Source organism: Cricetulus griseus (assembly GCF_003668045.3).
Source record: "Cricetulus griseus strain 17A/GY chromosome 1 unlocalized genomic scaffold, alternate assembly CriGri-PICRH-1.0 chr1_0, whole genome shotgun sequence".
In the NCBI taxonomy this organism is placed as follows: domain Eukaryota; kingdom Metazoa; phylum Chordata; class Mammalia; order Rodentia; family Cricetidae; genus Cricetulus; species Cricetulus griseus.
The window spans coordinates 194,926,011-194,947,651 of record NW_023276806.1 but is presented as its reverse complement, the minus strand read 5'-3'; the positions used below and the strand labels follow the sequence as shown (position 1 = coordinate 194,947,651).

The following is a 21,641-nucleotide window of genomic DNA, read 5'->3' as shown; positions in this document are numbered from 1 at the left end:
GGATCTCCTTTCAGAGTGCCATATTATTTAAACAGCCAAACAGAACACCTCCTCTCCATGCAGTGCCACAAAACTACAGCAGCAGAGACCCGGGGAATATAAAAACAGCCAAACACAACACCTTCTCTCCATGCAGAGCCACACTACAGGAGTAGAGACCCTGAGACTTTGTGGAGCATATGCAACCTGCCAAAAAAGATTTTCTGAGCAAGGAAAGCAGAGAATGTAAATGCATAAAAATCAACCATTTAGCACCAATATTAAATATAAAGTTTTTATGGATAAACAGGAATAACTTTCCAACTAAAAGCTAGGTTAACTTTTAATGTGTTATAAATAATGCTGAGAAAAAAAAAAAGCCATGTCTGATTTCTTCTACTTGGTGCCTTTAGAACTACGGGTCGAGCTGAGGACAAAGAAAATCAACAGTCCCAGCAAGACAGAGAAGTTCATGCAGCTTTACTGAATGTGCTGCTCCTGAATTCCGTCCACAGAGACCCCTACAGCCCTGAGGAACTGAAAAGGCAAAAGGAAATCAGTAAACAGGCTTTCCACTCTGTATAACTGTGAGACGAGTCTCTGCAATGAATGGATCAGACTCATCCAGTACATCCAACCTTTAAATCAACCCTGAACAGAACTTCAAGGCAAGCGTTACTATCGTGCTCTACTCTTCATATGGCAAGGAGCTCAAGTGTGGTCTCAGAATTAGTAACTCATAAAAAGCTGAAGCCCCAGCCCTAGGAATTTGCCCTGAATACTCTTGACCATCACATTCGACTGTTACTCAGGTCAGAAAGAAAAGACTCAATACCGATATGCATTTTGCATGGGGGAAAACTGATGAGTGTCAGGCACCATGTGTTATCTTATTTAACCTGCTTGAAAACAAGCATTTCGCCCTGAGGAAACTAAGGAAGGAAAGAGCCACCTACTCAAGACTTACATAACTAACAGGCAAAGCAAGCAGATAAAGAAGATATCTCCACACCAAGACACTGGCTTTGGCTCTGTATTTTCTTATCTTCATAATTTAGGTGAATCTGCTATGACCACAATTGTAGAAATCCATTATAATTTGGAATTCCCAGGACTAAAACCAATTTCATTTGCAGAACATATAGTAAGCAAAGAGTATTCTTCTCTACAGACTGACAAGCTGAGCACCACCAAAACCAACTCACGCAAAAACACCATGTTGGGCTTCAATACTGCTCCCAGTTCTAATTCATTTTTAGTTTGACTTAATAGAATTAACTCAGAATGGGTGTATAATTTAAACAGACACATTTACAAATTCTTTTTCTTTTCAAGTAGCTACAGAAGCCTTACTAAAATTGCTCTACCATTTAATGTCACATAATAATGATACCTCCTGAAGCCTCGTGTACAGTCCTATCAGCAGTCAATGTTGCAATGATATTAACTCACCATTCCTTTAAATAGTGACTGAGCAAGAATAAAGATGAAAATGGGTGAGGCTGTTGTACATTTCATTACAGTTTCCAGGATGAAACGAAACAATCATGCTATTGAAAAAGAAAGCATGCATTTGAGTTGCCAGGAAGTGCAGTACATTTGACAAGGAAATGATGTTTAAAAAAAAAAAAAAAAAAAAAAGATGTGTAACACCAATGAGGTCAAGCTAAATAGCTCACACAAAACTAAATGAAAAACAAAAAATGTTAAGAAAAACACAGGTACAGACATGTAAGTAAAATTAATCATCAGGATTTACCTAGAATAGGATAAATTTTTCAGACAAGGTGCAGCCCAATTTGCAAAGACTGCCAGTTGCCTATGAGATGTCCACTAACTTTATTTATTTTATTTTTGAGGTAACATAAATAATTCTATCATTTCCCTCTTCCCTTTATTCCCTCCAAACCCTCCCATATATCCCTCTTGTTCTCTTCCAAATTCAAGGCCTCTTTATTTTTTTTCATTAATCTAGGAATATCAGAAGCTATATCCATAAAGTCTTGCCAATATGCCTGCTTAAACATAAGATGAAAAGAACAGCAATATACATGCTGAGGCCTCAACCCTACACAAAGAACTATGGGCAACTAAGGAATGCTGAGAGTGGAACAAATAGTCTTCCCCAGGGAAAAGCATACCAATTGGTTATCCAATACCAAATGGATTCCCACTATTCTTAAAATTTCCCTTACAACGCATGTTCACAAGGCTAACGGAGTGCACAGCTGGCAAACATACTCGAAAGGTAGCTAGAGACCTGTTTGCTTTAAAAATGGGCTTCCCATGGCAAATTAACCTCTCTGAGTCTGGGTCCTCCCCATGAGAACACAAGACAAATGCCTGGATTTTAAAAGCAGTTAGGAAGGACAAGTGCCACAGCGGAGGCTTCACTGTGAGACTTGTAAAACTCACAAGGTAAAAACTGAGGAAATGATAATCCTGCCATGGTCCCTCATGTTTGACAGTGAAAAAGCACCATGTGGCTGTGAAGATAGGTCTTACTGTTTTCTGCACCCCAATTTATAGTTGTCAGGTTCAAATTTGCATAGTCTTGTGTCCCACACCTGCTGAGATTTAATGCTTTAGCTCATGCTTCTAACAGAGTCATCTGCTACCTGTGACTGACAACTCTAGCTCACGTATTTTACAACCACAAATACACCTGCTGAGATAAACACAGGCTGAACAGGGTTACCCAAGACTGAATAGGCACATATGGCGTGATTTTTATAAGTCAATTTAACCTGAACCTTTTTTAAAATTGATCATTATGGGGACTATTAGAAAGTCAATTCTAAGAATTCTAAATGATTCCTTAAGCATGTACATATATGCATATAATAACAATCAATGAAAAGAGCTATGAATTTGAAAGAACAAGCAGCAGGTTACATGGGGGATTTAAAGTGGGGAAAGAGAAAGAGTAAGTGATGTGATTATAATTTCAAAAAAAAAAAGATTTCTTTAAGTAAATGAGTAACTAGACAGTAACTGGAGGCATTAAACATTGACATTTGAGCCCCATGGTGGCACACATCTTTGATCCCAGCACTGGAGAGGCAGAGGCAAGTGGATCTCAGTGAGTTCGAGGCCAGTCCTCTCTATAGAGAGAGTTCCAGGATAACCAAGGCTACAGAGTGAAACCCTGTCTCCAAAAAAAAAAAAGGGGGGGGGGGGTTGAAAAGTACATGTAACTGGAAAGAGTAGTGTGATTCTAAACCTGGGCCAAGAAAGGGGAGGAACAAAGAAACTTCAGAACATTGTAACATGGGGCTGAAAAGATATCCCAGTAGAAATGTCCTTGTTGCATAGCAAATGCAAAAACCCACAAACAAGCCAAGGCTTTCTGGAGCCCAGCCTAACCAAAACAAACAAGCTCCAGGCTCAGGGAGATGCTGCAGGGTGACAGAGGACCACCCCTGACTCATTCCTCAGGCCTCCACACACATCTGCACACAGGCACACATGCATGACACATGCTTATTTTTCTGTCACATACACACAAAGGAGAAGGAAAGGAGGGAGAGAAAAGGAAGAAAGAGTGGAAGCGTAAACCTAACACTGAAAGAAAGAACTTTCAAATGAAGGTGCTTTTTTGTTTTCTTGGCTCAGTGTGACACGGCCTCTGCTCTCCACGATGGGGCAAACTGAAAAGGATGGGTTTTAACATTCATATCAAACTTCCACATGTACTAATGAGTGTTTACTCAAGAGATTAATAGTCTGGTAGAATTAGTTATGGTATGAGTAATCATTACTTTCTGCTATTAAAAGTAGTTTATTAAAATGTTTATGTCTGATGGAATTTGAATACTTAATATTATACTTAAGAAGAAAGTAGTGCTTTAATACCTGATTCCATTTTTAAATATGAGAAAATTGAATTAAAGAAACTGGTCCATCCATGCTCTGTTATTAAGTAGAGAAGACAGAGCTAGAACTCATGTCTCTTCTAATCCCCAGTTCTAGGTTGGGTTTGGTTTGGGGGTGGTTATGTTTTGTTAATGTAAAAAGGAAAGGGAAAAAGAAAGCTGGAGTCTTTGTAATCTCCAACACACTTGTGTGTCTGCCGTACTGAGAGCAGCATCATGAAGTTCAAGGACAAGGTCTCTCTAGACTCATCCTTGCTTCAGGATGAACACAGACAATGAACAGGACTTGTATGTGTACCAACTATCAGTTTGGAATGAGAAAAGGCCAATGTTCAAGGTGATGGCATGAGCCTGTAGACCCTGCTACTAAGAGCTGTTAAAGCAAAAGGATTACTTAACTCAGGAGTTGAAGGCAATCCTGAGCAACACAGAACCCCCAAAACAAAACAAAAATCTAGTAAGATATTTATCTTTTTTACCAAATAACAAAATAACACTGTCTATAAGAACTATGCTAATTGCAATAGGAACTTAAAAATCAGTTCAGTGTAAAGGGTCAAACAAAAGTTTAAACTATGTAACTTTTCACTTCATGAATACATGAGTGGTATACATGATATATATATATAGGCATGCTCACATATGCATGGGTACACATTTGTGAGAGTCGTTCCTCACATGGGTGCACATATATGAGGATATCTATAAGCACACATGTGTGTACATGCATGTAGAAACCCTAATTTGAAATCAGGTGTTTTCCTTGATCAATGCCCACCGTATTTATTGACACAGGATCATTCAATTGAACTTGGAGCTCACCAATAAGGTTACTCCGGCTAGCCAGTTTGCTGGAGGGAATTCCAACTCAGCTGCCAAAGCATTGGATTTATGATTTATGAGTGTAGCGCCGTGCCTGTCCAGCACTCCCATGGGCTCACACCTGCTAAGAGTGCTTTAATGGTGCAGCCATGTCCTCAACTCAAGGTAACTTTTTTATTTTAAATATTTTTATTCAGATTTTCATCTATTATGGCATATGTTCCAGGATGGCATGGATAACCTAGCTAGACCATGTCTTAAATGAAATAAAGTAATGTAACATAAAATAAAGAGATTTGGAATTTAGCTAACATGCTTGTCTAGCATGTGGGTTCAGTTCCTAGTGTGTGTTTGCATTTCTGACCTCACATAGATCAAGGTAACATTTTAAGGCTTCAGTTCAGTCACTCATTACTTGTCAATTTTAAAGAATGGTCAAATAAAACATTCCACAAAAAACTCCATATCAGCTACATATAGGACACTGTTTTACTTATAAAGCTCACAACTTCTCAGGCTGGCTTATTTCTTATCTGGCACGTGTTCACATTGAAGAATCACACATTTATAGACAGAGAATGGTGTTGATTGGCTAACTAACTTGCATCAGGCCAGATCTGTTGAGCTGACATTAGAAATGCTGAGCTCACTCTGACACGTCTTACCAGCCATGTAAAGGTCTCCTTGGATGGATGTCTAAATGTAAGGATGTCTGATGCCTATGTTTATAATAGTGAAACACTGTGAATCACTTATTTAGAAGCCTCAACACCTAATAGTGAATTGTCACCAAGTTGTATACTGACAACACATTAATGATTTACCTTAAGATCAGCTCATAAAAATAGTAACAAATACATCTTCAGCTGCTTTTCCCCTGTACACAGATGCCTGTGTGCTGAAGTGCTCACAGAAGTTTTGTATGAATAATGGTATTATAAAAGACATTTCCTTTAGCTGTGTTTCGCGCACACTCATTACTATGATGTACTACATGATTTTCTGTATGATGTAGAGCCATTATCAGGTGCTGTGGAGGCAGAACAGCAGCAACAACAACAAGACAAGGGAGCGTGCAAAAGTGGACCGCAAGAGAGCCCCCCACCTCCTCCAGGGCCTTCAGATACTGTCTTCATATCTTTCTGAACTCACATCCCAATCCATGGAAGAGGGAAGATGGCCTCTAGGCTGGATAGTGAAGTTAGAAATCTTGGTTTTGTTTGAGCTTTACTCTTTGGGATACTTACTTCTTGGTACCCTAGTAAGTGGGGCTTGGCTCTGGAAGCAATGCCTGAGGCTGAGCATGGGCAGAAAGGCTACGGAAATATAATGGCTGCTAGTGATGCCCTGAACCTCCAACATGTAAGGTGCTGGAGGGCAGAGAGAGAGATCTGCTGTTCCCTGGACCTCCTTGCTAAAACATGGCTGAACTCAGGACCCCAGGTTATAATGCATGAACCCTAATCTTTTTGGGATTTTTAGCTTCCTTATTCATTTACTTGCCCTTTCAAACTGTGCTTCTGCTCCATTACTGCTTTCCTGCAACTGCTATCTGGTTTCTCAGCCCATATCAGACATCCCATAAACTGGACTGTTACATTAAATCCAGGAGTCAGATCCAAGCATCCTCCTTCTAAGTCTATTAACATGTTGTTCCACTGGCTGAGTCTCCTTTAATTTGCCATTTGCCAGAGAACCTCTCCAGGTGTGCTGTGCTGATCTCAATATCTGTATGTGGGAGAGGAATCATCATAATAAGGGAAGGAAATTAATTGTGGTTGTTTTGTTTTCCTAATGGAAAAAAAATGGAAGAGAAGCATGTGCTATAACCAAAAGAAGACTGGATAGCCTCCCTCAGTGGCCACCCTCCTGGGTGGAGCATGCATGAGCCCCACACAGTGAAAAGAAGTATGAGTGATCAAAAGGTCAGTCAAGGAGATTTCACATCCTTTGACATTTTGCCATTAGTCATATAGTAAATGACAGCTGTTTTGTGCATAGAAATGTCACCAAACATACCAGGCCTGAGCAAATTAGACTATCGATAGATTTGGGGGATGTAGAGGGGGCCAATTCAAGCAAAATGAGTTACTTCAGACTTTTAAACACACGAAAAAGCTAAAAAAAGATTTCAAGCCAGCAGTGAGGGGTATACACATCTGACACATCAACACTGTAAGTACTTTTAACAAAAGGAAAAGGGCTTCACAATCCCTGAGTCTTTAAAAATCAAAATATGTTAACTACTTGCAGACAATACCATGGAGCCTTAAAAAAGGCCCGAGTGAAATTTAAATGACCACCATAATAAAGAATGAGATCTTTCCCTTTTATAGTCAGTCTCTCTAGGCTTGTGTCAGTAAAGTAGAATAAACATGTTATTAAAAGAGAATCAATAGGAGGCTTTAAAATATACAGTACCACAAAAGGTCAGGCCCTGGTATTGATTTTAATATAACTTTTTTTGTTCAGCTTCCCAAAGGGTTCTTTTCTAATATTGTTCTTCATTTTTCTTTCACTTTGTTCCCTGACTGGTGAATTTGTTGTTCCTGTCTGCAGAAAGCTATCTAAGGCCGAGTTTGCTGAGTGTGAGTCATTCCTGTAACAAGCTGTTCGAAAATGAAGAGAAAATAAAATCAGCTCCCTCCCACAAACATAACACAGGTATTTAAAGGGAGAGTGGGGGACAAGTTCAAGAGGGCATGGAACATGGCACAGCCATCAAGTCACACACACAGGCCGTGGTGGGTGGCTACTGCCTTCCCTGGAGCATTAGAGAGACAGACACTGATTCCAGAAGCTGGAAAAGCTAAGGGGATGGATGAAGATGAAAGACATCACATTCCAAGTTGCAGCAACAATTTTCAGTAAAGCAGCCAAAGAATGCAGAGATTTGTGATACCAACCTAAGTTCCTCTTGACCTGGAAACCCCAGTGCTGAAAGGACGGCTGGAAACCCTTTGTCCAGGTTCATGGAGCCCAATCAGAACTATGTGCCCAACCAGAAAGGACAGTTCCAGACACTGCCCCAACTTGTGAAGGCTCAAAAACCTGCATAAAGCAGTCTCTGATTCAGTCTCATGTATAATACACTGCATGTTTTACACAGAGTTACAAGGTATAAATAGGTTTGGAAGCAAAATTTTAGTCAAATAAATAGGGTATATTTTCATTCTGTTTTCACTTTTATAAAGTATTCACAAAATAGACAGACAGACGGACAGACAGAGTACCTAAAGCAAAGCAGGTTGGAAAATGGGTTTGCATAAAGTGCTTGCTAGTGCAGTCAAATATGAGGGACTGAGTTCAGATCCTCAGGACCCATGTAAGAGCCATGCATGGTGACCGTTGTGGTTTGAATGAAAATGGTCCCTGTAGGCCCATAGGAAGTGGCACAATTAGGAGGTATGGCCTTGTTGGAGTAAAGTGTGGTCATGTTAGAGGAAGTGTGCCATTGGGGGTGAACTTTGAGGTTTCAGAAGCTCAAGTCAGGGCCCAGTGTTGCTCTCTGTTCCTGCTGCCTGAGGATCGAGATGTAGAACTCTAAGCTACTTCTACACCACCATGTCTGCTTGCCTACATGCCACCAGCTTCCTGCCATAGTGATAATGGACTAAACCCCTGAACCTGTAAGCCAGCCCCAATTAAACAACTTCCTTATAATAGTTGCTGTGGTCATGGTTCTCTTCATAGCAATAGAACACTGACTAGCAGTAACAAATGTCTGTAAGCCCAAAGCAAGGCTTGCTGGCCAGATAGCTTAGAAGAAACACCAAATTTAGCCAAAGAGTATCACTATAATTTAGCAAATATTCTTATGATACATCCCAAGTAGCAGATGATGAGTCAAATAAATTTAAGTCAAACAGGGTATATTTTCATTCTGTTTTCACTTTTATAAGTATTCACTAGATTAGACAGACAGACAGAGTTTTGTTCACATACACAATAAACAGATGTACTGCTGCAAAGAAACAAAGTTTAAGGGGGAGCTTGAGGAGGACAACAGAACCAGATGCGACTAATTATTTCAGACATCGGTGGCTCAATCGTCTCTGAGCAGTTGAGAAGAGTAAGAGGGAGCCCACCATGCAAAACATGGCATTCAAGTACTCTGAGCAATGAGCTTTGTACGCACACAGGACTGGCATCGGATGTGGCTGTTGTGTTCAAAGAGAGGGCAGAAAAGCCACTGGATAAAGACAGGCAAACCATTAACACCAAAGGAATGGGCTTGGACTTGAGGCTCACGCTAATTAAAAAGCCATTAGAAATGTTTCAATAGGTGGTCATGTGTAAAAGCAACATGGCTATCCTGTGCCTGCTCAATCCCAGTACCCTATATGCTGTGACACCTCAAACAACTGGTCAAATAACCCATGAGGGAAGGGGCTAAATAAAATCCCCCCACAGTGAGAACCAGATTACACTACAGCAGAATGGAAAGAGTGAGGGGTAGTAGATTTGTAACAGATTTGAAAGTTTCAGAGCTTTATTAATTAGAAGGAAGGTTCAAGGACATAAAGCAGGACGAAGGAGTCAAGAATAATTAGTAATCAAATGCTTTTGTTAAACTAACGTTATTCACATTTTCATCAGCAGGAAGAAAGGGTTTTCCCAGACAAACCTCAGCTACAAAGACTGGCGTGGATAATAGTCTGGACTTCTTTAATTCTATAAAAAGAGAGCTGCACAGTTGACAGATAGATTTATAAAGAAATGCACAATTTCCAACAAAATCTACAGAAATATTAATCTTCACCCACTATGACAGTATTTTGACAGTTTTATTTCAAAATACAGTCATGTGAATTAAAAAAAAACACTGAAAAGATCCTTCTCTTTGCAAATCTTTTAGAACTAAATTTCGTATTTCTTGAATTCCATATCAGCAGAGCTGACCACACTCGACCCTGCACACATAAGCCTTTAGCAAACTGCCTCAGAGGAAGCAGAGGTGGAACATCCTAGGAAGTATCCCTGTGGTACCAGGAACCAACCCAGCATCTGCAAAACAGCCAAGTGGAGTAAGGATGCGTCCCAGCCCAACTCTTACCCTTTCTGGCAACTTGACTATTTAGCAAATATGTCTCTGCTTTGAGCATTTAACCCACAAAGTGAGGGCAGCCGCAAATCAGACTCACCCTCACAGGCACACAAGGAGGACAAACGATCAACATGTACAAAGCATGTAGACAAGCAAGGTGGCTGAAACTGTGAGCTGTTACCACCCCACATGATTAGTTATTATCTTGTTTGTTTGTGACAGACAGTCTCACAGAGTACCCCTAGGTGGCCTTGGATTTGTAATCCTCCTGCCTCCAGTACAATGATTACGGGCAGGCACCAACTGTCATGCCTGTCTGGAAACATATCCTTAATGGTGTTTATTATCCAAATTAAAGTCTACTTGAGATCTTATAGACCAAGTATGGGAAACAGCTGGTTCTATAATATCAATCTTGTTTACATTAGACATAAGACTGCATCACCCCTGGGATAAGACTGGTGAGCGGCGTTATGGGAAAAGAGCAAGGCAGTGAGATGATGCATATTTCTTTAGTACATTTTCTACAAACCAATTTTATCTATGTTTTCAGTACTTTGAGAAATGACCTTTCTTAGTCAAAGCAATTTAGTTCTGTAGAAATAATAGAAGAGTTGCAGAAATGCAGTTGGATAATGGCTTTTTAATTAATAGACATTTCTCACATTAAATTGGTGGTTTCAGTGATTTTTTTGGGGGGGGTACTGTTTTGATGTGGTTTGGTTTTAATCCATCAACCCCAACAAGGAGGCAAAATGAGATGAAAATTCTTGGTTTTTAAGAGAGTTCTGTTTTGATAGAATCAGCACTCACAAAAATGGAGCTGGGAAATAAGAACTCTAAAGGATAAACGATATGTTTTGAAATTTCATGTTGGAACCTGAATTTAACTTGTTAGTTGAAATATTTACATGGCTAACTTTCATTTTTCTACTTATACTTGACACTAAAATCACACTAAAACCATTTTAATGAGGCAAATTGAAAAACTCTCCAAATGAAATAGCTGAAGCCTGGAGGCTCTAGATAGTTTATATGGAAGGAATCAATTGTAAATAGTGTATAACTAATAAATTGCTCTTGTGGTAGCTACATACACTTCACTGGGGGAATTCAATATTCTAGTTTCAAAGGCAAATTGCCCCAGCAGCTGACTTTTTAAGTGATTAAAAAACTAAGTTTGTGGACTCTTTGAGACAGCTTTGACTTTCAGATGAACAGCAAACAAACAGTATAGACAAGCACCGTAAGCCAAGTCCAACCCAGCAAACACCATCCAACACAAATAACATGCCATTGGCCTTCTTTTCCTTATATCTGCAAATTTCCTATTTTTTTCTTCCCCCAAAGTCTAAGTATAAATGTAATGATATACATATGATTTATTAAAGCTTGCCTGAGGATTCAGAAAGCAAAGTCAGCCACAAGCCATAGAGGCCAAGTAAACACCTTTAATCCCAGCAGCCAGACACTAGGAGGTGGTGGTACACACCTTTAATCCTAGGACTCAGAATTAAGAGGTAAATGGATTTCTGTGAGTCCACGGCCACCCTGATCTACACAACAGTGAATCAGTGTAAAAGAGAATTATAGCTCACACCTTTAACCCCAGGACTCATGAGAAGTATATAAATCAGTATCAGGATTCAGTAGGAGGCACAATGAAGATAGGAGCATTCAGTCTCTAGCCATGCTGAAGAGAGCTTGTGGGTCAGCCCTTTCAGCCTGTGGTAGAGGTAAGAACTAGTCCATCAACTAAGCTACAGCCAACCTATATCAGCACCCACCCTGGATTTCCTTTGACAATGTGTTTATACAATGATGAGAGACAATGAGCTACCATCACCTCAGCAATGGACTGAGTAGCTAGCTGTGTGTCCAGTTCTTGCCTGCTCTACTACAGTCTATCTCAGCCACCAATTCTGATAAAAGTAACAATATTTGGATAACCATTATCAGATTAAAAATAATAAATTATACAAAGAGTACCTTACAACAACCTATCCAGTCCCCCCCCCCCAAAAAAAGAAAGAAAAAAAAGAAAAAAAGACCAGGTCTATTCCAAGGAAAGGAGAAACTTCTACATGAACAACAATAGAACACTGAGAAATGATTTCCCAGACACTTCCACACAGAGAAACCAGTTTCAGCAAAAAATTACTTCAAACACTATGCTTCATGAGAGAAAACACTGTAATTACTGTCAAGAGAAAACATCTGAACAATACGTGGTTGAACATCACTGCTGCAATTACAAGTAAAAAGTTACAGATTTTGATGGCATGCTTGATTGACTTTGGTTTTCCGGCTTTGAGATATGAAAACAGCTTCTGAAACGGGACTCGGATCGGGATTCCACTGCAGCAGTACATCAACAAAAGAGAAATCAAGTTTGGAAAGAATGGAGAGATGCATAAGGCTTAAGAGTAGACTATCACCCTTCTGTAACTGTGGATTGTAAAAACAGTAGTCTCTGATAAACACAAGGAAGTACCACTTAAGAGAAGCAGTACGTAAGAGGCCCTTCCAGCAAGGACACGCTGATGTCTAGACTATGATCTCCAATGACATTCAGAATGACGAAGGCTTTACCCACCTTGAAGCACAATGGAATGGAAATGTATGGGTATAAAACTGTGACAATGCAGGGAAGAAGTAGCTTAAAATGAGATTAAGAAAAAAAATAATCTATACTAGTAGGTTTTATGCCTAGGAGGATCCCATAACTCACGTCTAAAATCCTGAAAGTGGCCAGACACGGGGACACAGCACAGCAGCTGCTGTACTGGCCCAGGCCTTCACTGAGCCACTGAATAGTGACAAATGTTTCAGCAAATACTTTGAAATTAGAAACTCATCTGTCCAAGCCAGTTGTGAATGACATGAAAAAATACTGGCAACAAACTGATTGCTTAAGGCTACCTCCAAACCTCACAGGCCTTGATAAGTACTAGTTCTGAACAGTACTTTCCTCAGAGTTTTTATTTCTTTACATAGCTACATATCTAAAAATTGCATATAGATTAAAGTTATAGTCTTTATAATTTAAATAATTTGTGTCTATGACAGAAAGAGTATAAATATTACACTAAATTAAAGCAAAAGTTTGTAGTCCTTGGTTAGTGTCAAATTATGAAAATACAATTTAATTTTGCTTTTATTTTAATATGAGATATATGTATGCAATACTTAACCATATGTATTAATATTAGTTACTTTTCATTACTATAAAAAATATCTGAAGCAAGCCAACTTTATTAAAAGCTGCTACATTTGCTCACAGCTCTGGAGATTCAGGGCCAAGGCACCTAAATTAACTTCATTCTGCTAATACTATGGCTGACAGCATTTCAGCAATAATGGACATGAAATACACAGCAGCCTGGCTTGGTTTGCCTTCACAGCAACTCACACCTGCAAGCACTCAAAGGGCCTATGAGAGCACCATAGTCACTCTGAAGGGTGTGCTGGGCAGTGCCTCCCTCCTGCCCCTACCACACCCTCAGCACATCCCTCTCTCTAGGCCCCTCCCAAACCTTCATCACCTCTCCCTAAAACACCAGAGGCCAAGTCTCCAACACAGGAACACACAGAAGTTAAACCATACTCAAGCGATGGTACTGTCCCTTCCAGAAACACAGTTTGTGGTTGGTATTTTCTAGCTTTGGTGATTCATTCAATCAACAACTGTGAGCATTTTCTACGTTAGAGACATGACACTCCAGTACATAACTACTTACATAGTTTAAACTTGAATATAACTCACAAAATGGTTTGCCTAGCCAACTCTTCTCCTGCACCCCTCCCCTGCCCCGTAATTTAGCTTTTTCCTTCAAAGGCTGAATGTATCTAATAATAAAGGCAAGAAAAAATATTAAACAGAATGGATTTAGACAGATAGTAATGAATTTCACTATCTTGAGGAACTAAAAGATACAAGAATATTTTAAGCCCTGCTTCTGGCATCTGTACCACTATCAATGGGAAAAATAAGTGAACTGTTGGATGCTTTACAGAACATAGCTGATAAAATTTATGTCTAATTTATTAAACCACTTATTAAACTAAATTAAGACTTACAGGTTTAATGTAGTTTTCCAAACTACTAAAACTGAAAACAAATATCAACTGAAACCCATTTAAAAACAGCAGGTGGGAACTCCCTCAACTGACTACAGCTGGCTGCTCCACTGGGTGGCTACTCCCTTCTTGAACTCTGGAAGAAAGGTTATTAAAACTAAAACACTCTCACTTGCCTTTATAGGTAAACAGGTGAAATTCAAATATCAAACGTCAAAGGTCAGAAGAAGTCTTTTTTTTTTTTTTTTTTTTTTTTTTTGCTGCCAGGGATTGGCTTTTGGAGGCAGGACAAGGGAAAAGGTAAATCTTATTTTTAAAAGACTATGTTGCAACTGTAGCATACAGTATTGTGTCCTTGTGACATTGGCCTGCTGGTGCTGCCAACATAGCAAGGTTGACTTCAGCCTACAAACACAACAGACTATCCCAGCAAAAACAGGGTATCTCCTCTGGACACTCCGCAGCAGGCCAAATGACTGTTCTATCCGTCACATGTTTTGATGAGCAAATGCATGATTCCAAATTAGAGAGCAGAATTTGACCATGGAGGCTCATAGTCGGCAATTCAGGAACACAATGTTATTAACTCAGCAAACCACGCCAGTGCTCCATGGGTCTACAGTATAGTGAAGGGAAAGTCCATGTATAGATATGGTTGTCTGTTTTGTTTTGTTTTGTTTTTAATGAGAATATAACATAAGTTGCTGCAAAATATACACTCAGCTCTGATGTCACTATGGTCCTACAAAGGAATTTCTCATAGGGAAAGCCAGATTATGCATACAGGTACAGAAACTAAAAGAGGTGGGGGTAAATTCAGAGTGGCCTGAAAAATCTTTGGCTTCTGTGATTCTGTCTAAATATGTGTGCCATGACCAGTCAGAACAGCAAAGAGAGGGCATCTGCTCCAGGAGGAAGGCAAGGCACGCCTGGCAAGGTGCCATACAATCTGATAGAGCTCATGGTCTGGTGTGCATATGGGCTGATTTCACCAACACATATTTTTGCACACTTTCACATGACTAAAAGTACCTCCTGATTGCAGAGAGGCAGTCCTGCCTCGGGTGTCATCACTTGCACAGAGTGTCAAAATTTGCAGAAGTGGTGTCAGCAGCTTGGAAAACTCCCGAGAGTGACAGTGGAGCAATCCTTTAAGGAATGCTATGTCGCCAAGGTTTTGATGGAGCAGAATGTGATACTGTGTGGGAAAACAAGATATCAAGACTGAGCGTCCAAAAGTGAATCAAATGAGTGAAGGCCAATGTGCACAGGCCTGAGTGAGGCCTCAGACCTAGAATCTCACTACTGGAACAAATGGCAGGAGGTAGCAGGGAGCCTGTCATGTGAGCTATAAGATGCTTAGCTGCATCACAGATGCCATCTACTAGATAAGATTTGGCAAGAATGGCAGCCAAAAACATCTCTAAACATTGTCAAATGTCCCCTGGAGACCAAAATTTCCTGAGTTAAGAACCACCCCCTAACCAATTTATTTCACTTATGAGTACAAAGGTGACATACATTTTCTCAACATTTAGTTTAATGAGCTATTTCAATAGGAAACTTGAAGAGGTGAACCACTACCATACCTAGCAGCCATTTTTCCTCAGTAATAACCTGAAATCAATGGCATCTTCAATGCAGTGAGAGGCCACCACTCACTATCCACTCCCCTTGTTTCGGATCCCTCATCTATAACTCCTGATGAGCAATGAATGGCTTCCTTTCTCCTGCAGTCTTAGCCAGTCCCAACCTTCCCGAGCCAATGGGTCTTCATTCTTCCTTTCTGAACTATCAAACAGGCTTCCTAAGTTAGCCAGAGTAAAGGGTGGCACTTTCAGTCCAAAGAAATCTCCCTGCGACAAGGTCCTGACTTAAGCTGTCCCGAAAGAAGACATTTCGGGACATTTCTCTGCTGCAACCTTCACAGCCTATTACATTTTTCCTGCTTCTCCTTGGCACTCTGCACCTGCCACAGCGCAAATGCAGGCTGGGATTCCTGTACTTGCCTCTGGTTCTGAATGAGCATTCAAAATCCCCAAGGAAAAGGCTGCACTTAAAAAAAAAAAAAAAAAAAAAAAAAAAAAAAAGAGGAAAAAAGGTTGAACATTTTCACCTCACAGAAATAGGAAACACTTGAGAAGATAACAGGTTATACCATGACTGAGCATTACACTGTGTGCATGTCCATGAGAACATGGCAAGGCACCCATTAGATCGCTGCTTTGTATTCATTAAAACTATTATGGAGAGTTATAATAATAATTCTATAACGAGAAACATCACAATGGAAATTAATTCTAAAGTCCTCCCCAAATGCTTGTATTTGAAATTTACTCATCTGTGTGCCTAGGTTCGGATCTCACACGCTGGAGAACTAGTGAACAGCTGTGTGTGTGTATGTAGGAAAAGAAAAACCCTGGCCAGCAGGACTTATGCAGGTGACAATACAATGGCATAGAAAACCATTTTGAAGACATCTCACAAGCCTTTATTCAACTTTAGGCAACAGATAACAATGCATCAATGCCCTGTCACTCCAAGATGCTGCTTTTAAAAGACCGAACTGAAACTTTCTTAATGCTTGGGCTAAGTTTCTTCTCTGCTGAAAAAAAGGAGGAGAAAAAAAAAAAGAAGAAGACGATGACTATTGATTCTTCCCCAAGTGTCAGATAGGAGAACACATACTGATTCTTCCCCAAGTGTCAGACAGGAGAACACATACTTTTTGCCAACATTTGACAGCTGGGGGTTGTCATGAAGGAGGCTTCAAACAAAACACTTTTTTAAAGAAAAAAAATAATAATATAACAGCTGTATCACCCTCTGCTCTCTGCAGAGGTGACAAAAAATAAACCCTTCATCAATAGCCATTTGTCCAGGTTACAGCCAGGTGCCGACCGTATTCACATCAGATATGAAAGTGGCCCTCGCCAGCACCTTTATTTCTCTCATCTGCCCTTCCCCTTTCATGGGCCAGAGCAGAGCACAAGGGAGTCAAATAATGAAGGGAAATGCACACATACAACTGCAGTGACAGACTCAAACAAAACCCTGCACCATGTGGGAATAAACGAAGACAAAAGAACTCCTGAAATACAGTTACCAAAGTAAACATGAATTTGACCTCCAAACAATCCTTATGAAAATAAAATTGAATTAAATACAATTTCAAGCAAGATATAAGAAATGCTACCATAATGTGCTGCTTTTATTTACCTCTTAATGAAACTGATATGAAGTTCTTTTTAATACTTAAACTTCACTATCTCATTATATATACTCCACCACCCTAAACAATTAAATAACTATAAAGTGCTTCCTAAGGAAACCACTATAGACCCTTCTGGCTGTGATAATTAAAGCTCAGTTTTCTTTTTGTTTTTTGTTTGTTTGTTTGTTTTTTGTTGTTGTTGTTTTGAGACAGGGTTTCTCTGTGTAGCTTTGGAGCCTATCCTGGCACTCACGCTGGAGACCGAACTGGCCTCGAACTCACTGAGATCCGCCTGTCTCTGCTCCCGAATGCTGGGATTAAAGGCATGTGCCACCACCGCCCGGCTATATCTCAGTTTTCTTAAGCCATAACCCTTTCTCTATTTCCTCAGAAAATGATGGACTTAATGGACAGCATATACTCTTTCCCATATTTTGTATGGATACATTGCAAGTTCAAATTCATCAGGTGGAGAATGAAAGACTTGAGAAGTTAAAGTTAAGTCATAGTCCTACGGCTAATGAGGACTCCATCCCAATCCAAAGCTTACTGGCTTTATCAAATGAATTAAAAATAGACTCTAAGCTCCATGTAGAAATGTGTCTGATGCTCACTGTGAAAAAAGAACACATAACCATGATGCTCTATACTCTGTGCAACTTTCAGAACCTGCACAAGATGGGAAGCATGTGACTCTTTTCTTGGGTGAAAATGTATCTGTGCATTTCTATGAATAAGTTCATACTTTATATCTTTAAAAAGTAGTGCCCTTTCAAAATAAGTGTGTGTGTGTGTGTGTGTACACTATCAGTGCTGTTTTGCATACTATTTCTCTCATCTGCTCCCCCCAAGTTCATGACTCTTGCAAATTATTTGAAAAAAAAAAAAAAAAAAAACATGGATCAACATGACTGTCTAGTGTTCTGCTTAAGGCCTGTACCATGGTTCACGCATCACTTCCCCCAGGATGGTCTTGGACTGCTTCCAGGTTTTGACTCTATTATTTTTTTTAATAAAAAAAAAATGTATTTACTTAGAAGCATTCAGGATGTCAACAAAACAGCTGCAATTTTTTTTTTTTTTTTGCAATTACAGAGTGGTATTCAGTTAACAGAACAATTATCTTCATATAAGCTGCATCAAAGACAACTGAAGATGGAAAAAAAACAAAACAAACAAAAAAAAAAAAAAGAAAAAAAAAAACTACCGTCCCCATATATAACTAATTTGTGCTGTTCACCAACAAGAACCTGCTTTAAATTTCCATGCCAATTTACAACCCCCAGACTGTACCAGGCAATGTTAGTGACTATTGAAAATACCACCAGGACAGGGCTATCTAAAGACACATTTGGGAGTGTGCTAACTATACAAAAAAAAAGACACTGTACAGTTTAAAAACAAATCTTACACAGCCTTACATTTCATTTTTTTTTTCTTTAAAAGGAGTGAGTTGTGTACAGGGGGGTTAAATGCTTGATAGACAAAAAAAAAAAAAACTGCGCTAGAACCAACTTATTCATCATCATCATCATCTTCTTCTTCGTCTTCCTCTTCCTCCTCTTCCTCATCCTTTTCATCCTCCTCGTCATCTTCCTCTTCCTTCTTTTTCTTGTTCTTTTCTGCCTTAACTACCCTCTTTTTCGCTGCATCGGGTTTTCCTTTAGCTCTGTAAGCAGCAATATCCTTTTCATGCTTCTCCTTCAGCTTGGCAGCCTTCGTTTCGTAGGGCTGCTTGTCCTCTGCAGCAGTGCTGTTCCGAATCTCTCCCAGTTTCTTTGCAGCATCACCAATGGACAAGCCTGGGTGTTCTCCTTTGATTTTTGGATGATACTCAGAACAGAACAAGAAGAAGACCGAAGGAGGCCTCTTGGGTGCATTGGGGTCCTTGAACTTCTTTTTTGGTCTCCCCTTTTGGGGGGGATGTAGGTTTTCATTTCTCTTTCATAACAAACCTTGTCAGCCTTTGCCATGTCTTCAAATTAACCCTTTTCTTTAGCAGACATGGTCTTCCACCTTTCTGAGCACTTCTTCAAGAACTCTGAGAAGTGGACAAAAGCATCCGGGTGCTTCTTCTTGTGTTCCTCCTGGCAAGTTTGCACAAAGAATGCATATGAGGACATTTTGCCTCTCGGCTTCTTAGGATCTTCCTTGCCCACGCTTAGTTGATTTTCGTCCACGAGGCACAGAGTCACCCAGTGACTCTATTATTTCAATGAGCATTCTTTTAGCTATTATTCCTGGTAGGGTTAATAATGGCAACAGTAAAGTGGGAGTTTCTACATGTAAAAAAATATAATAAGATATGAAAAAAGGGTTATTTCTATGAGACAAAATTATAAAGAACTTTCATTTTCAGCTATGCAAATTTTCATGACATCTCAATTTTTTAAGTGCTATTTGTTAATCTAAGCACTATATGTGATGTACGATATTCACAATTACCTATAATAGTCTCCACTTTAACATACAGTAACAGGCAATTCAATTTTCAATCTGAAACACTTTCTTTTAGAGATTTAGTATTCTTAGGGAATCCTCAGAAACTACTTTCCATATATTGAGAAAACAAAGTTCATAACAATATAATTCTTTAAAGACATGAAAAATTTAGGGCTCTACCAAGCACAACCCCAAAGCAAAACAGCCAAGTTCATATGTTCAGCACATTTTGGAGTTCTACCACACAAAAGTACTGTTGTTGTTTTGTTTTTTACGATCAGCAGTTAAGAACATTTGTTGTACTTGCAGACCCAAATGGTGAGTCACAATTGTCTGTACTTCCAGTTCCAGGGGATCCAATGCCCTGTTCTGACCTTCACGGGCACCAGAACAAGGCAATGCATAGATATACACTCAAGCAAGGCACTCATACACAAAATATAAAATAAATACATCTGTTAAAATTGCTACGGATCTCAAGTCTAGGCAAACCTGTGGTTCCATAGAACTCACCGTCTCTGGTTTTCTGATTCCTTCTTGGCTTGCTCCAATGCCAGCTCCTCAGCTACTCTTCTTTTCAATTCTTCATCAGAAACTACAATCAACAAAAATAAAAGGAGATGAAACAAGTGGCTTGCTAAAAACAAAACAAAAAAAGAGGGCTAAGATGAATCTAAATGGACAAAATTGTGTCAGGCAGCCAGTGTCTCCTTGGAGCTCCCTGAGCACTGTGTAAAGGGCCAATTAGTGCACTTCAGGAGCAAGTCAATCAAGAGTCCCCTGATGACCTAGAAATTTCCACACCTGCCAAAATTTATAAAAACACAAGGAGCTGCTTAGTGCCCAGTAGGGACTAAGCCATTAAGTGCAAGGTCTTTAAAATGATGTTCTAAGGTTAAAGTCTGACAGTGCCTGTAAAGGGAGGTCAGACTGTCAAGGACTTTAGGCAGGAAAGTGATGCCAAAAGCATCTCAATTCAATGATAATTACACAAATATTTATTACAGAGAATGGAATATTTACATTCATTTCTCCATAATTTATGAAAAAGACATTTATGACTTATGAGAATTTAGAAAGCATATTTTCTGGGATATATATCATTCAAACTCAAGTGCCAACAACTGGAGAGAGACAGAGAACAGTACTGAGCACACAGCTGTAGCTTCCTAAATACCTGGAGACTTGATTGGCAACATCTGGCCTTTCCAATTAAAAGACTGTATACAATATGTCTTGGAAAGATTCTTACAGCTGTATCAGTAAATAATGGACAAGTTTTACAGACTACTTTAAGAGTTTTCCATAAGAAATAGGCAAAAGCCAACTATTCTTCATTAGAAAGCTACTATCTGAAATTATGAGTGAAAAGCACCAGAACCATGGGGAAGGTCTAGGAAAACACAGAGAACCTAGCGTTATTCCTAATGGATCCACCCCTGAGATGGAAGGCCAAACAGTCTGTGTCTGCCTGCTACTTGGACACATTATTTGGTGACCCATACATAAGACAGATACACCTTGTCTCAGGGAATATGCAAAAATTTACTTACAATGTGGTACAAAAACTTTTTAAATATGTAGCTGACACTAAGCAATAACAGTGACTGTATATAAAGGGTTTGAAAGTTGTTTCCCCTCAGTTATAGCGTGTAAGAAAGCAATTACACAAAGAACATCATCAAGGAATAAAAATGGGAGTCACAGAATGGGGGGAGGGGGACAGCCAATCAGAGATAACAAGGGACTTGCACCCAGAGAATGAGAGATAAGGAACTCATAGCCAAATGAGAAAAATATAACACCAACAAAAATCAAGAAAGAATATAGAAAGGCATTGCTTCGAAGAAGATAAGCAAAGCCAAAAGCATAGAGAACTCTGCTCTATATGCTCTATATGCAAGCTGAAACTACAATGGTGCACACACTCTCCACAATCAAAAAGGCAGAGAGTCAAAAGTGGTGGAGAAACTCAATGCTTCCTGCATTATGGGTAGACATGTAAATGGCGGCACTAGGAGTGTAAATGGTACCACTCCCTGGATAATCAAGTTGGTAGTTTCCTAAAATCCTAACTCAGACCCAAGAGGTGAACCCTCAAGTACTACATATGCTCAAGAGAACTGAAAATATCTACCCATACAAAAATTTGTCCATCAAAACATATAATTATTTTAATATC

The 21,641-nt window shown here is 39.5% G+C and overlaps 1 protein-coding gene and 1 pseudogene across 1 annotated transcript in view; both read right to left on the bottom strand.

Moving 5' to 3' along the window:
• Chchd3 (coiled-coil-helix-coiled-coil-helix domain containing 3) overlaps nucleotides 1-21,641 on the bottom strand; it is a 263,514-nt gene that overhangs the window by 192,454 nt on the left and 49,419 nt on the right. The window contains exon 3 of the mRNA XM_027391410.2: nucleotides 19,973-20,054. Within this exon, the coding sequence (XP_027247211.1) occupies nucleotides 19,973-20,054 (82 nt within the window). The remainder of the gene's footprint in view (nucleotides 1-19,972; nucleotides 20,055-21,641) is intronic.
• Nucleotides 16,279-19,863, bottom strand: LOC103162051 (annotated as a pseudogene).